This window comes from Stegodyphus dumicola, chromosome 10 (assembly GCF_044657685.1).
Source record: "Stegodyphus dumicola isolate Sdum_Otavi_A_Nest chromosome 10, ASM4465768v1".
Classification (NCBI taxonomy): Eukaryota; Metazoa; Arthropoda; class Arachnida; order Araneae; family Eresidae; genus Stegodyphus; species Stegodyphus dumicola.
This window is the reverse complement of record NC_140777.1, coordinates 59,450,830-59,466,820: the sequence shown is the minus strand read 5'-3', so window position 1 is coordinate 59,466,820 and position 15,991 is coordinate 59,450,830. Positions and strand designations below refer to the sequence as shown.

The 15,991-nt window shown below is 29.6% G+C and overlaps 1 protein-coding gene across 1 annotated transcript in view; it reads right to left on the bottom strand.

Annotated features, from left to right (window-relative positions):
- The window catches only part of LOC118179280 (bifunctional purine biosynthesis protein ATIC), a 54,178-nt gene extending 38,322 nt beyond the window's left edge, over positions 1–15,856 (bottom strand). Inside the window, exons 1-8 of the mRNA XM_085824963.1 lie at positions 15,699–15,856; positions 14,812–14,938; positions 11,876–11,952; positions 11,505–11,571; positions 7,879–7,967; positions 7,714–7,792; positions 7,486–7,579; positions 1,639–2,029 (exon numbers count right to left, since the gene is read on the bottom strand). Coding sequence (XP_085681089.1) covers positions 1,639–2,029; positions 7,486–7,579; positions 7,714–7,792; positions 7,879–7,967; positions 11,505–11,571; positions 11,876–11,952; positions 14,812–14,938; positions 15,699–15,720 — 946 coding nt within the window. The 5' untranslated portion in view covers positions 15,721–15,856. The remainder of the gene's footprint in view (positions 1–1,638; positions 2,030–7,485; positions 7,580–7,713; positions 7,793–7,878; positions 7,968–11,504; positions 11,572–11,875; positions 11,953–14,811; positions 14,939–15,698) is intronic.
- Between the last annotated feature and the right edge of the window lie 135 nt (positions 15,857–15,991).

Sequence of the window (15,991 nt, the reverse complement as noted above, 5' to 3'; positions counted from 1 at the left end):
AAAATAACATGGCTAACACTATTTGATTATAGATTTGCATTTTTGCAGCTGAGGATGATAGTTTGGCAAAACCATCAAAACTAGTCCTGTGAAAATATAATGTTGATTTTTGTTGTTTGACTTCTAAATCAATACAGAGAGGGTGTTTATGCATTTTTAGAATGATTTCAGAGACATTTAATTAATATTTAAAATGTAGCCTACTTTTTCTAATTTTTGATCTGATAGCCTTTTTTCTGGCATATAAGTTTGCATTGTGATTTTCATAATAGATTTTTTTTTTTTTCTTTTTAAATAAAATTTCCAAGGATATCGGTTTTAATTTCTATTCCACCATTTTTCCAGAGTCCATTGATCATGCTGGGTTTACTTTTAGAAAGTGTTCTTTTTAAGAGACCAAAGGCACAATAGGTGAAACATCAGGTAACTTCACAGGAATCTGCTGAAGAGGTATATCTACAATACCTGTATCCATCTTAATTTTGAAGTATGACTTGTTACACTGTCTTGATGAAGTTTCACTCTCTGAAAGTCATAGGGATAAAAAAATGGAATTGCTTCTGTAAATATCATACATCTCTTGATAGTATGTTGAGTATTTAACACATTTTCCCACTCTTGTTTTAAATTTCCCATTGTAAGTGAATCCTACAATAATCATAAACCCCTTACTGCATTGATGAAAACAAGAATGTGTATTTTTTTTCTGTGTTTTCAATAATAAATAGACCTTTGTTGCAATAATTTAAGTAAACCCATCATAATCCAGGATCACAATGTTATTTCCATTTATTGCCTGCTAAATAGTTTTCATACAGAGTCCTACAAACTATTCTGCATTGAGTCACATGCCTTGGCAAAAGCTGATGCATATTATGTTTTTTGTTTTTTAACCTCTTTTAAATTGTAAATTTTGATTTATTACTTAATTTATTGTTGTTACAGATGTATTTAAAAACTTTCTGCATTAGCGGATTTTCTCTTGTAACTAATGGTTTAACTTTAGAAACAGTACATAACTTTTTCGGGTATTCTTCTAAAGTATTCTTTCCGTGAAGACACAATGATTGACATTTTTTCCGTTTCCAATAAATAATGCTGCTTAATTTGGCTTAGAAATTTGAATACCATGCATTTTATAACATTCAAAAAAGTACAAAAACATATCCTTCAACCCACAGCTTGCCACACAAGTGACATTTTTAAAGAAGAATGAATATTTAAAAGTAACCGGTGATACTTCTCATTTCAAATAATAAGCTGTTGCCAGAAAATTTTATTACAAGACATTTGCTTTTTCTTTAATTCTTTGTTGAAATCATTCTAAAAATGTGCAAACAACCTCTGTATACACAAAACCCATTGCAACACAAAGAGTAGTTATTCCAGAATACAAAAGTAATGTTTCACTTAAAATGCTCTTTTTTTTTAATACAGTTATGCATATGTGATATAATAAATAATCATTTATACAGATAATATGAAAACAAACATGAACAAATGATTGATTAATGATATGAGTTACAGTTAAATGCAAGTAAATAAATTACTCAATTTTTTAATCATACAAAATAATAATGTATTTATGATTCCTTATTAACTGCAATAAGATATTCATGACAATTAGAAAATTATTACCTCTGGCCCTAGCATATGCAGTTGCTAATGGAGTCAAGTCTTTATACAAATCATCAACCATGCACACTTTTGCCTCTTCATATGAGAGTGGCACTGCCACAGCAGCTCCTGCGGGACTCACATGCTTGAAAGATGCAGCAGCGGGCATTCCCAAACCTTGCTTGAGTTCAGAAACGAGCTGCCAAGCATTCAGAGCATCACAGAAGTTGATAAATCCTGGCGATCCATTAAGCACTTTGAACGGCAACTGGTCCCTGGTTGTGTAAATTTGTGCAGGTTTTTGATGCGGATTCATTCCATACCTCAGAGGCATCTGAGAAATTCCCTGGCTGAACTCTTTTCGAAAGTAATCGGAGATGGCAGTATCATATTCTGCAGTATGATTGAAAGCCTGTAATAATTAGAAAATAAAAAAATTAAAAAGGAAAAAATTGCGTCAAATTTCTTTAGCCGATGAAAATAGAATGTGGAGTTTTATTGATACACAAAACTTTGGAATCAACATGATTCCCACTGAAATTCAATTTTTAATTTCTGACGTTTTTCGTGATCTAATGGAAGAATATTCCCAATTAAGCATAATGTAGTTATGAAGTTAAGCATCAATAACTGAACTCTTTTATGCATTTAATAACTAAATATAATGAAACAGCTAAGAAAACTTTAAAACAACATTTTATTATGAACCAAATGTGCACAAACTACGCATTTAAGCTATTAAAAAAAGACAGTACAGTTTAAAAAAAAAAAAACTGTTAAATTTGGGGGGGGGGATTCTATTTTGGAAGAGAAATCAAGTAGATCATTCTTAAAAACATACTAACTCCTATAGTATTTCAAAATGAAACTGAAGAGTTCAGAATTATTCAAGATTGGTAAAAGTGTACAGTTAATACAAATATTCAGGTATTGATATGGTATGCAATTTAAGACTTTTAGTTAGCTAGTCATTTCTTAGATGGTGCCATTAAAATGCTTCTTTTTAAATACGAAAATAAATACAAATAATTAAGAATGCATAAATGAAACTGACTCCGTAGCTGCTAAGCATGAAATCTTGAAAACTGGGAGATCTTTGTGAGAAAATTGGGAGGTTTCCATGTTACGTGGCATCACCATTTCAAAGGAACTCTAAACTGATTTTAATTTACTTTATTATGCATGATTCAGGTTATGGAACTATTTACAATATGATTTGGATTTAAAAATACAATAATAGTTAGTTAGATATTCTAAGTCTCATGTTTTATGGTTAATTTCACTTTTTAATTTTCTTACACTTTTTGTACCAAGAAAATACTGAGCTGGGAAGGAAAGCTTTCCTTTCTCAGGGTACTTTTAAATATTATGAAAATAAAATTAATAAGTAATGCACATAGTATTTGTGCAGATAAATTTGGCAGATTACCATGTAAACAAAATTAAATACAAATATTAACTGATTAAACAATGCTTGAATCTTCATATACAAATTTATAAATGTTTATAGTAGATTAAGGCAACTGAGATCAAATTAAAATTAATAGGAAACATTTTATAGGATCAGTAAAATGCAATAACAAATATAATTCAGATGAAATAAAATTTAATAAGAAAAATTATTCTGAAACTGATTACAGGTAGGATAACAGAATTTGCCTAATTTAGTTTCATTAATTCAATCCATTTCCTATATTGTTGCAAAACCTCTTTATTAGTAAAGGTAAAAAGTTGAAAACTGGGAGATTCAGTTAGCTACCAGAATAAGTGATGAAATATCGAAAATCTCCTGGTAAAACTGGGAGCTAAGTGATTCTATCAATTAATTTAATACTCTTATTTAAATATTAAATTTTTAATTGCATTAAATTTAAATTGCTTCCAATGTTATAAAACAAAAGCAGGAGAGTGTCTCTTAAAAGGACTGTTTTTATGCACTGTTTAAGCCACATACAGTAGGAATGTCTCACAGCACATCCAAAAATAGTCATTACTTTTATTAGCAGATTTCCACTATGTTTCTCTGAGATAATGCAGAAGCATTTGCAGCGTGGTATTCTGCACGTTGTGTAGAATCTAGCTTCAAAATTCTAGCAGCATGATTCAGTTGTTTGAGTATTAGCTTGCAGGACTGACAAAGTTCTTTCAGTGGTTTACATTTTGATGATCTGGATGAAATCGCACACCACATCAATATTGACATTTATTACACACAACACTTTATGTAATCACACTTAATGTTACCATTTGGACATTGTTAATTAACTGCTAATGTCTCATACATTAATAACATAGAAAATTCTTCACTTATTGTAATCAATAATTCTGTTAATAGGTTCAAAATATTATTATAGAATAATTTTTTTAAACTGAAGTAAAATTGCCAAATAAGATGAAAATAGATTATAAAAATTGGCAAGTGACAAAAATCTCACTAAGGTAAGAGATTAAGTCACCAAACAGTTTGGTTTCAATTTTAATGAACCATTTAAAATTAAGAAAAAATGTAACCTTAATTTGGTATAGATTGTAAATAATTCTACTGGTTTTGAAGGCAGTCAGTTGCAGGTCTCTCTTCTTCAAGAGAGGGGAAACAAAACATGAAAACATCAACTAAGACTGCCTTTTTTTTTTTTTTTTTTTTTTTTTTAAATTTTACATTGGCATGTTCTCTTTTAAAGAGGGATATCCTTAAAGTTACTAAAATTATTTCCAGAAACATTATGAACATACCATAAGCAAATGTTTGCTTTTTCCTAGTTAAAAAGCTATGAAAGTATGTATTTGCATGTTTCCAGTTATATTTACATTAAATTAGTTAAATTTTATTTCTATTTTGAAGGGCAATTTTTTCGCATTGTTTTATACTATCAAAACAGCTGTGGACAAACGCAATCACAAAAAAGTAAGCGGCACCTGCTCTAATGAACAGCTACGTAGTACAGTAACTTCTAAATGCTCTGTTAATTTCTAAAGGGCAATCAGACTTTTCAGGTGAAAGATGACAGAACTGTTACATTCCTAGAGATAGAAGAATGAAGAACAGCTCATTAAGAGGTGAAGAGCTTTGGCTTAATAATGATGCTTTAGATATAAACTGAGTAAAATAATTTATGCAAGAGAACCAAAAACCCCAATAAATTTATATCTGTTTTTCTTTATAAGACAGGTAATTTTTATTTACAGTTTACTATTTTAAACATGCACTTTTTATTATCTGATTGGTATGTGTTTTCCTTTCAAGTTACCAGACATTTTGGAAAAAAAAAAAAAAATTTCAAACCTTTTCTGTCTTTCCAGGATTTTTCATGTGAATGGGAATCCTGATGAAGCAATTTAATCTCTTTCATCAACTTATTTCTAGTCACACAACTTTTTTAGTCAATTCCTATTTAAGCACTGTCTTTCAAAATAAATTTCATTGGGGGGAGATAGATTTAGTTTCATCATATATAAACAAGGAATTTGCTCAGAAGAAAAAGAAATAGCATACAACTAGGTTGCAGAGTGCTTCAATTGAAATTAAACACTAAACACAGCATAAGGTAAATACTAAAAATGTGATTTTTAAGCATCAAGTTAAAACCTTTAGCTCAAAGACTGAAAAATGTTCATCGTATGTCTTTCAGTAAATATGATCTGGTATGATTAAAATGTTTATAATTAATTATAATTTTTTTTTTAAATTTTAAATTTATGCACAATAGAGGAAGTGGAAAAATATGCAAATATTTTTTTTAATTTTCAGAACTTAGTGTTAAAAAACTAGGGAAAAATATATGGTATACATGGAAACTGAATCACAGTGGAAGTCAAAATGAATGCCAGGATTTCATTCAATTTCATTTTCAAGCTTTAGTATGCAAATGCAATTAATGTATTTATTCAAAAGATATACACTGTAAAAGATGATATACACGAGTTACAAAAAGTAGTTTGTAATGTTATATCTTGCCATAGATGGCACCACAAGCACAACCTCTGTAAGCATTTGGGATAATGAATTTATGTAAAGACAAAGAAGGAAGATGCTGCATTCAGTTACACTTTCATAACATGGTAACACAACAGCAGAAAGCATATTGTGCGCTTGAGTAACTGTTCAGAGGCATTTCCGAATACTGACAGACAGCAGTGGATGATAAGGCAATTCATTGTTGGTATTCACAATGTCAAGAGAGAAGCTAATTTTTCAAAGGAAACTCAACAGGTCATCCTAAAGTGGAACAAGATGCAGTTCACCATATTCAAGACAGCTAGATTAGAAGCTCTTAATAATTTACATATTGAGCTGGATGAGAACTGGGTGTACCACAGAAAACTCAGTGGAGAGTTCTCAGGACGAGTTTGCAGATGAAACTTTCATTTGCAGTTGGGACAACAACTGAAACAAGATCTGGCTCATCGGTTATCCTTTTGTTTTACACTTCTGACATCAATAAAAGATGCTAAATTTTCTGAAAATTTAGTATTCAGCTATGAAATCAGCGTTTCCCATTTTCAGATTAGTGAATAAGAATAATGCAAGAACTTGGAATACCTAACATCAAAATACGACAATGCAATACGAACATGATTCCGCAAAGATTAATATGTTTTGTACAGTATCCTGTAAAAAGATCTATAGACTTTTTTGTTGTTGTTGAAACCATTGTGACGAGAACTGTGTACCTCAATATGCTTCAATTATGGTTTCTGTTGCAACTATAAGATGAACTGCCTAGCTTTACTCCGCAACAGGACAGTGCACCACCACATTTTGTGACAAAAGTGCGGAACAACCTCATAGAACATTACCATGATGGTGGAATGCACAGAGCACTATTATCTTGGCCACGGAAATCCCACCACCTGGTGTTTATTTGGGGGACGGAGTGCAAAGGATTGCATGTATGTGATTTTAGGTAATTGACTAATTTGAAAGCCCGTATCATAGTTGCTACACAAGGTCTGGCAACAAGTGCATTGCAGACTTGATGTATGTAATGTAACAAAAGGAGCATATATTGAACATATGTGAGGACTACATTTAAAACTTAATTATAATATTTCTACATGTATGTATGTTTTGCATAAATACATTACATTTTCTGTAGTAAAGTCTGAAATCCGGCATTCATTTTGACTTAACCCTGTATATAAAATAAACATAGAAAAAAATTAGTGAAATACTAAAAAGTAAAATAATGAAATTTTGAATCTAATGAATAAATAGACAAGGTAGTTACACTGAAGGATGAAATTATGTACACTGAAAATAAGTATTATATATTGAAGTTATATGTGTGTGTATATATGTGGAGGTAGATTCTTCGACTCCATTTACTTCTACTTCTAACCAGCAAGGTGTGACGTCATCACAGCTTAGCGCAGCTTGCAGAGCGGCAGACGACCGCTGAAAGTGCTGAGATTAAGATGTGTTCGACGCACAGAGCGGATAGCTTCGAGATGGAATGGAAGCAGGCAGACGGCCTGCAGATCCTCCAAGGATGCTTATATCGAGTTAGCCGTATGAGGTCAAGGATGAGCTTTTGAATGTATTTATTGAGGGCTAATAGTGTGTGAGAAATATTAGTCACCATTACGTTAATCAAATCCTGTAGAACTGTTTGGACTGAGTATAATTATTGTCAGACTCCCAGCTAAACTATTAATTTTTACTTATATTTTATTTCATATTAGTAATATAAAGCAGTTAATTATGCTTAAGTCATGCTCTACTATGTTCTTATTGAAAGGGAACCCCACATATATATTGATAGATTGAATAACAGTATCACATATTAATTGAAAGAAGGAAATACATGGTTTGGAAGGCAAAAATATATATATATATATATATATATATAAACAAATAACATAAATTACTTTAAGAGCAAGGCGTCTCCTCAGATCTAAACTTGATTCCCCTAATAAAACATCATAAGAGTTTTGATTTCCACTCTCTAAAATATTTGTAATCCTGTGGGGATAGAAACAAACATATCAAAATTTGGAAAACATGCATAAAATGCTTAGTTTTCTGAAGCAAACACATTCCGTTTAAATAAAGTTAAACTGAAATTAATAAAATTAAATGAAATGATCAACACTTACAATGAATAATCTGATGGATCACAAACAATGACAACACGATCATGATTTTTGGCAGCAGCTCTTAGTAATGTAACACCACCTACCAAAGCATAAAATAAAAATTAATTTTCAATCATTTCAAAATTTTTCATAATAAAAATTACATAATATATTTTCCTAAATTACCTATATCAATATTCTCAACAGCATCTGCAACGGTTACGTTAGGTTTGGAAACAGTATCAACAAAAGGATATAGATTACACACGACGACACTAAAAAATAAAAACATATGATTACATAATTCATTCTTTGTTACGAAGAAAAATTATTTAAAAATTGCATAAAAAGAAAATTAAAGAGAAAGCAGCTTTTTTCAAAAGAAACTATTCCAGTTGACAATAATTTATTACATTACTTTACATTTAACCATTAGCTATGCAATTGTGCTGTCCTAATGAAGTTAGATTTATAGAGGACAAACATATTTGATATACACTTCTGCATGTGCACTATGAACACAAGCCAGTTTCCGTTAGAATGTGATCCCTCAAAAGGCAGATTACAGAGACAGTTTTAAAAACTAACAATTTAATTTAATTTTATAATTTGCCTGAGCATTTAAAATAGGGGTTTATTGAGCCCCTAGGGGCTCAATGAAATTAAAAAAAAAGAGATTCAGTAATGATCAAGGGGTTACCTGTGGATCAAAAGCCAAATAATATCTGGCAAATGATTGCTATAATCCAAGATAACAAACACTGCTTACAAAAATTACTAACAGACTTGATAATTAATTGTTAATTTATTATCAAGATAATTATTAAATGTAAAGATATAGCCTATAAAGTGAAGTCATATTTAAAATACATGGTTATGCTAAGTTTCAGAATTTAAAAGTCACCCAAAAGAAATATTCCCAAACAAAAAATTATTACCAAACCATAATATTGATTGTCTCTCTTCTTACCTAATGGAAGCATGCATTAGTTAAGTCAGAAATTTGTTATAGAAAACTAGAAACAAATTGAATATCTTTAAATGAGGTAATTTATGAATTAAGCAATTTTATGCCAAATATTACAGCAATATATCCACTGCAACCATCATATTACTTAAAATCAAAATTTTGTGCAATGATAATCTGTGACTTTGTTTCTGAAAATTTGTTTTATATTTGTAAAATATAAAAAAATAATCACACACAAAAATAATAAAACATTGATTTAACAAACTTTTTTCATAAAACTTGTTCATATTCTCAGTCTAAAAGTTAGCTTTAAGCTGTTGGTGTGCAATTATTTGTATTATGGTATATAGTACAGAGAAAAATGTAAGGGGTCAACGTAGAAAGCCATTCATTTAAAAGGGATTGATGCAGAAAAGAATTTGGAATCTCTGAATAAAAGAATATTGTTGTGAATTTATGAAAACATTTCTATCTATTTGACTGCATTTAAGTCACACTGTTACCAGTCTAAATCTTAATCTTTGTATTTAGATCTAAGTACTTTTAATGTTTTCTAACTGTTTTCCCCCAGAACATTTAGCGTTTGGCCTATTGAATTTACATGTTTTTTTTTTTTTTTTTTTTTTTTATCTAGATGTAATGATTGTGTTAAAATGGATTTGTGTAAGAGAAACTTTAACTAAACCATTTTAAAAAAAATATTAATTTAGAAGTCAAACAACAAAAATCAGTGTTATATTTTCAAATTTTCACAGGACTAGTTTCGATGGTTTTACCGAACCACCATCCTCAGCTGCAAAAGCGGATTAGATAAGAAAGACTGAACAAGAATTAAGCTACTGGCACCATCTGCTGATGAAACGAGAATTAAAACATAATTTCCTTAAAGATTGAAGGCAAAGATGGATTGGAATTACGGTCGTTAACTAGAACAGAAAGATTTTTTTTTAATGTGAAATGCCTCTAGAAAATTCAATTTATCAATGGAACATGTCTTTTGAATAATTTTGGCTGCAGAAAAATTGAAAATATGATTTTTGGACCAACAATGCTGGGAAACAGAAGACTTCTGTGTTTCCTTTTTTCTAACATATGTTTCATGTTCCTTAATGCAAAATTTTAAGGCTCTCTTACTTTTAACTAATGTAAATTAAACCACACTGGCAAGGAATCTTGTAAATGCCCCAGGAATTCATATCCGAAATGGGGTCCTTGACTATTAAATTAAAATTTTATTGATGGGAGAATAAATGAACCGAAAAGTTAAATTTCTGTAAAATACGTGGAATTTTATAGCTAATTGATGGAAAGAAGGGAATGACAACAGAATTCTTATAATCTCCTAAAAAAAAGAGTGTGCTTTTGTTTAGTTTAACACGAGTGTGTGTTGAGATGATAATTTTTTAACTGCTTGATTAATAATGTTGTGTGAATAGCCCTTGTCAATAGCTACTCCTTTTAAATAATTTAGTTCTTCATCAAGAGATAGTTTGGAAGAGCAAACTTGAGCTAAGCTTAAGAAATATAGAGCTATTGGTAATAATAAAGCTATGCCGAAGACAGACTGCTAATGCAGAATGTCAACTAGTAATGTCGCCTTCAGCAGGCAGAACAAGCTCTGCCTAAATAATCTAAAATTTTCCTTTAAAAAGTATCTTTTTTTGGTACTATTCCATTTTGAGGAACGTTAAAAAATCACTAAACTACTGTTGATGCCACTGCTGCCAAAAATAATTGTGGCAACCCTAAAACAAGAAAAGAAGTATAATAGTAAATAACTATCTAAAGATTATTGTTTTAATTTATCTGAAAAGTTAATTTCATATAATACTTTTTATTATTACAATTTATATAAAAAAGGCTAAACATAACTGAATGGAAGCATAAGAGTAAATAACTATTTCAGATCATTATTATAATTTATATAAAAAAACGCTAAACATAGCTGAATGGATTCCTGCATCGCTATTTCGCTACCGAGTTATCGCTAAAGCATAATTTCATCTCGTTGGTTGTTCAAACATAATTTTCTATAATGAATGATGCCTTTTCTTTGAAAAAATTCTATTGCAGACTTTTCGTCATGGGCAATTCCCAAATTGTTAAATCTATGGGATATCAAAAAAGGATTTAAAAATGAAAATAATATTTCAATGGCGTCTTAAGAAATATAGAACTATCTAAACTTACACAATTTGAAATCAAAGTATACGCTAGATTTGGCGCTCTGTTAAATGGGCGCATTTGAGCATTTTCTCTGCAATTTTTTACGGTCTTTAAAAAGGAATAGTACGCTTTTTTTTACTTCATTTGAATATGCATAAACTAAAATTAGCATTCAGGCAGAAAAACGGAAAAGGCAAAATGTTAGTATAGATTCTGAACATAAAGTAACTAAATAACTGGCTAGATAAAATGTTAATATAGATTCTGACCATAAAGTAACTAAATAACTGGCTAGATAAAATAAATACCTTGCAAGTTTTTTCAGTCACAGGTACTTATCTGAGTAGGTTTTATTTTTTTATGTGAGTACTTTGTCAAAATTGTGCCAGTTTGAACATAAAATATTATGGTAAGTCTAGTAATAAACAATGTTGGCTTTTAACCCTCCCACCGAAAACTGACACATAACCTTATAACAGAAAAGATCCCTCTTTTTAAAATAACTAGAAACAGCATTTGTTTAAAATGCTGGCTAAAATAAAACATATTATGCATTCTAATTGTGCAAAACATACATTTTAAACCAATCCTCATGAGAACAGAAATTGGCCATTAATGATTTCTACAAAAATTTTATACAACTGTTTTAACATTTAGAAAATAAAATCAATAATACCTCACAAAATCATATCCTCGTTTGATCATATCTGCTCTATCCTTTTCGGACTTGGTAGACAATATACCTAAAAAATTTCTCTTATTAACACAGTATTTTAAAGCCCAAAACAGAAATTGATTACATTAAAATTTGACATGACATGACATGACAAGATCTGGCAATCTAAGAATGTTAATCCAGTGTACAATAAAGAACAAGTCAACACAATGTGCTGTAAAGAATAGTTAACTCAGTGTGTGATTTAAATTAATTGCAAATAAGATATAAACCTTATAATTTTTCTATCAAAATTTCAATGCTTTCTCAAAAATATTTTAAGATAGTTTATAAATTTTAATTTTATTAAATTAAAATTAAAAAATAATTACCAGCATGTACAGCAGGATGCAGAGTTTTAACTCTACCACCAAGCATCTCTGGTGCCCCAGTTAATTCAGAAACATCTCTAAAACAAAACAATAAAAATATATCAGTTATCAACATACCAAAATGATACTATTAATTGATTAAAAACAAGGAATTTTTTAGTTTTTAATAGTACTAGTTTATAAGCTAGCATTCACCGGTACACTACCAGACTATCACTCATGACTGCATTGCACTGTGACAATCCTAGAAGCTGTGAATTTGTTTTTTAAATTCCATTTTTTTTAGCTGTATCTCAAAACTACTTTTTTTTTTTTTAAAACTTTTTTGAGGGGTGACAATGCTTTATTTTAAGCTCAGCTTATATCTATATTGTGTTATCATATTTCTTCGCATATTCCCCCCCCCAGCTTCTTACAAGTAGGTTCTGAAAACTTTAAAAATAAATGTGCAAATTCTTCACTAAGCTACACAGAATGGGCAGCTGTTTTTGCACTTCAGAAACTTTTCTGCAGAATTATTATTGTGTGATTATGATGATTTCCTACAGAATTATTATGTATATTATTTCCCATTATTTGCATTATTTAAGTTCTAGCTCACCGTAGCCTTATCTATTGCCGACATCTTAAATCTTTCAAAATCCAATTTTTTTGTTCCTCCCTTCTTTATTCCTCCAATGCTCCTCTTAGAAACTGGGATCAAAACTCATTCATGTGAGGTGCCTCTGGGCTTTACAAAATAACTGAGCCAGCTCAATTACTATCAGATTTCGGCTTAATGAAAGTTAAATAAATTTCATTTTATTATAAAAATATTAATACAAAATTATGTTAATGCAACAAAACTATAGTTATAAAATCCAAATTTTATATAGTTATATAAACAGAGCCATAGCTGGGATTTTCAGTGCCCGGAGAAAACCAAAAATTTTGTGCCCTCTTTTGTGTGCCAAGAATGAAAAACATTTCATTCTAAAATTTCTTAACATCAATTTGCTGCATTCGGGGATTGTGTCCCCCTTTGCACCCCCTAGCTATGCCACTGTATATAAATAATTATATAAATTTTGTATAATTTTAAATATAAAATAGGTAACTGAATAATTTAAAAGACCTTAACTTTGTTCTGATTTTAATATTTTATTTTGTTACTAGCTATTATAGTGTATTTTAAAACTAACATAATACGTAATTGGGAACTGGTAATTAAGATAAAAGCAATTTTGATTTTAACTCAGCTTGCCAGCTCCCTTTCTCCATTAAAGTGATCAGGTTTTAATTTAGTATGAAGATATAGGAAAAGAAATAACATTTAAAAAAAGTATTTATTGATAGTATGGTATGTAAATAAACACATTTACTTTCAAATGATTCTATATCCATTTAATGATGAAATTCAACTAAATTATGAAGCTGAAATTCGACTAAATATCAATTTAATTGATCATGTTGACAATAATAAGGAAGAATTTCTTGTTAAGAGAGAATTATCTCAGAGTTTTATTTCCATTATTGCTAGAGAAAACAAAAAAAAGAGGAAAGTAGAAGGTGGTCCTTGTGAATAACAAAATTGTATATACTGTCATATTATTCTGAGCTTTCCTCAAAACTGTTGTAAGCACAGCTGGTTGTGAGAAGAGTTTTCTAAATAAAAATTTTTGGAAAGTATTTTAGAATTATAAATGTTAATTTTGAATTTAGAGAGTAATTAAGAACTCTAAAAATTTAATTTGCATTTATGAAATCTGTCTAGACTACATTACAGCAAACAGGACAATTAAGTAGACATTGATGGTTTTATAAAACAAACAAAAAAAAAAAAAAAAAAAAAAAAACTAAGCGAAATAATAGTATAATTTTAAAATGTTGGAATTAAAAAAAATTTTACTTAAAAAATAAGCAGAGTTTAAATATATTTCCCTACAAGTTATTTTAATATATTTTTACTCATTTGTGGAAATTCAGCAACTACCTAACACGGTAAAAGCAAAGAACACTTCTGGCTGCAGAAGCTCAATATATGTCACTGAATATTCATTTTCGGAAACTGGATGTCGGGTTCGACGACAAAAGGTCAACGAGCATTTTACTTGAAACTAAAATAAAAAGTGAGTATCACCAATTTATCTTTAAATGTGCCAAGATGGCAAACTGAAAAATAATTCTTCGAGGTACCCCTGCAAAAAATGGGTTAAGGCTCGTTTCTGTGGCAACAGACTAGCTGTCGAGAGCTTTTTTCCTAACAGACCGTAATTATTATTAACTGAATAATTTGATATATTTAGCTAAAAAAAAAAAAAAAAAAAAAAGGAAAATCTTAATTTATCTCATTCATTACTGTAAAGCAAATAAAAGAAATATATGTAATAAATATGCTTCTAAACTATCCAAAAATGTGCCCATGATTTTTAAACAGAAATACTAAACTGCAAAAAACATGATATAATCATTTTACAAGCAAAATTTATAACAATAATTTACGAAAATGCTGTTGTTACTGTACTGTTCAATAGTTCACAGAACAGGAAAGCTTAGATTTATACTGAATTGAAAAAGGCTTTCATTAATATAGTTATTTATTAAAATATACTCATCAGATTTAAAATAAAAATTTTCAAACTAGGAACATCAAATAAACTGATACATTTATTGAAACGAAATGTCATATTGATAAAGATTATTTTCTGCATTATTAATAAAATTTAAAGAATGCCTTAAAAATTAGTTATAGCAAGAAGAAGAAAATAATAGAAACAACAACTTGGGGATAAATCAAACAACAACTTCGCCATAATACAAGGGGTACCTTAAAGTCTACTCTATCCGCATTTTTTTTTTTTTTTTTCAAATGTCACTTAAATTTGTTGATACATATTAAAACAGCAACATGTTTTACTGCAGTATATATCCAAATATGCAAAATGCAAAGCATTTACCTGATTTCTAATCCAGCATCTCTTAATGCCTTTGCAGTCCCACCAGATGCAACTAATTTTAAGCCAACTTGTGCCAATTTTTTAGCAAAAGGAATAAGTCCAGTTTTGTCAGAAACACTTAATATTGCTAAAATATGAACAAAATCTGTTTGAAGAGAGCAGAGGTAATACATAGCAAAAATGAAAATATATAAAGTAATATAAGAATTGACCAAGATAGTTTTTAAATCATATTTGGGTCATTCCATGGTAACTACATTTTATTTAAAAAAAAATATAAAACAAGATGCAATTTAAATTTTTAGTAAGTTCTTATAAAATAAGCGAGCAAAAAATTAGCATTTTCATGTAAATCAGTAAAACACAACATAAGAACAAACTATTACAGGGACTGGAAAATTTAGATTTCTTCTGCAGCTGAGAAAAAATGAGATTGCTCTCTTACAAAAACATTTTTTTATTTTAATTAATGAACATTTAATTACGGAGGAGAAAAAGTGCTGAAATCCTCCCCCTACACTCTTATTTAAATTTTTCTTTTTAGAATACAGATAGTCAATAGGGAGTTGATTAAATGATGCCGAATTCCACTCAGTACATTAAAAATTAAATGAAGAATAGACACGATTAGAGACAGAATTCTATATTTAATGTATTAAAGAGTTATTAAGTAACTTACCTATATGATTTGATGATGCCATTATCTAAATTTAATTGAATTTCTGCCGATGGTATTAAATTACGGATTCAGCAAAAGAAGTCAGTGGGTGTAGATGATTAAAAAATGCCAAATTTCACTTAAAATTACGTTTTAAACGTCAAGGCAACAACAGACGCGATTAATGATAGAATTCTAAATCAGCATATTAAAAAATTAAGTAACTTACCGATATGATTTGAAGATGCCATAATCTAAGTTCAATCGAATTTCTGCCGATGGTATTGCTTTCAGCTATGAATTCAGCAAAAGAAATTGCCTGGATAGCAACACAATTCTTGACAGACTAAAAGTGTCGAAATCTTGAAGACGTCTTGAGATAACAGATGAGATAAGATACTTTAATCTTTTGACCTTGAGTCTTCGGCGTCACTGCTTACTATCTGTGATACTATACATTGATAAAACTATCAATATGTCCTCACATTTAGAGGTCATTTTTAAGAGTTTTAAGCACAGAAG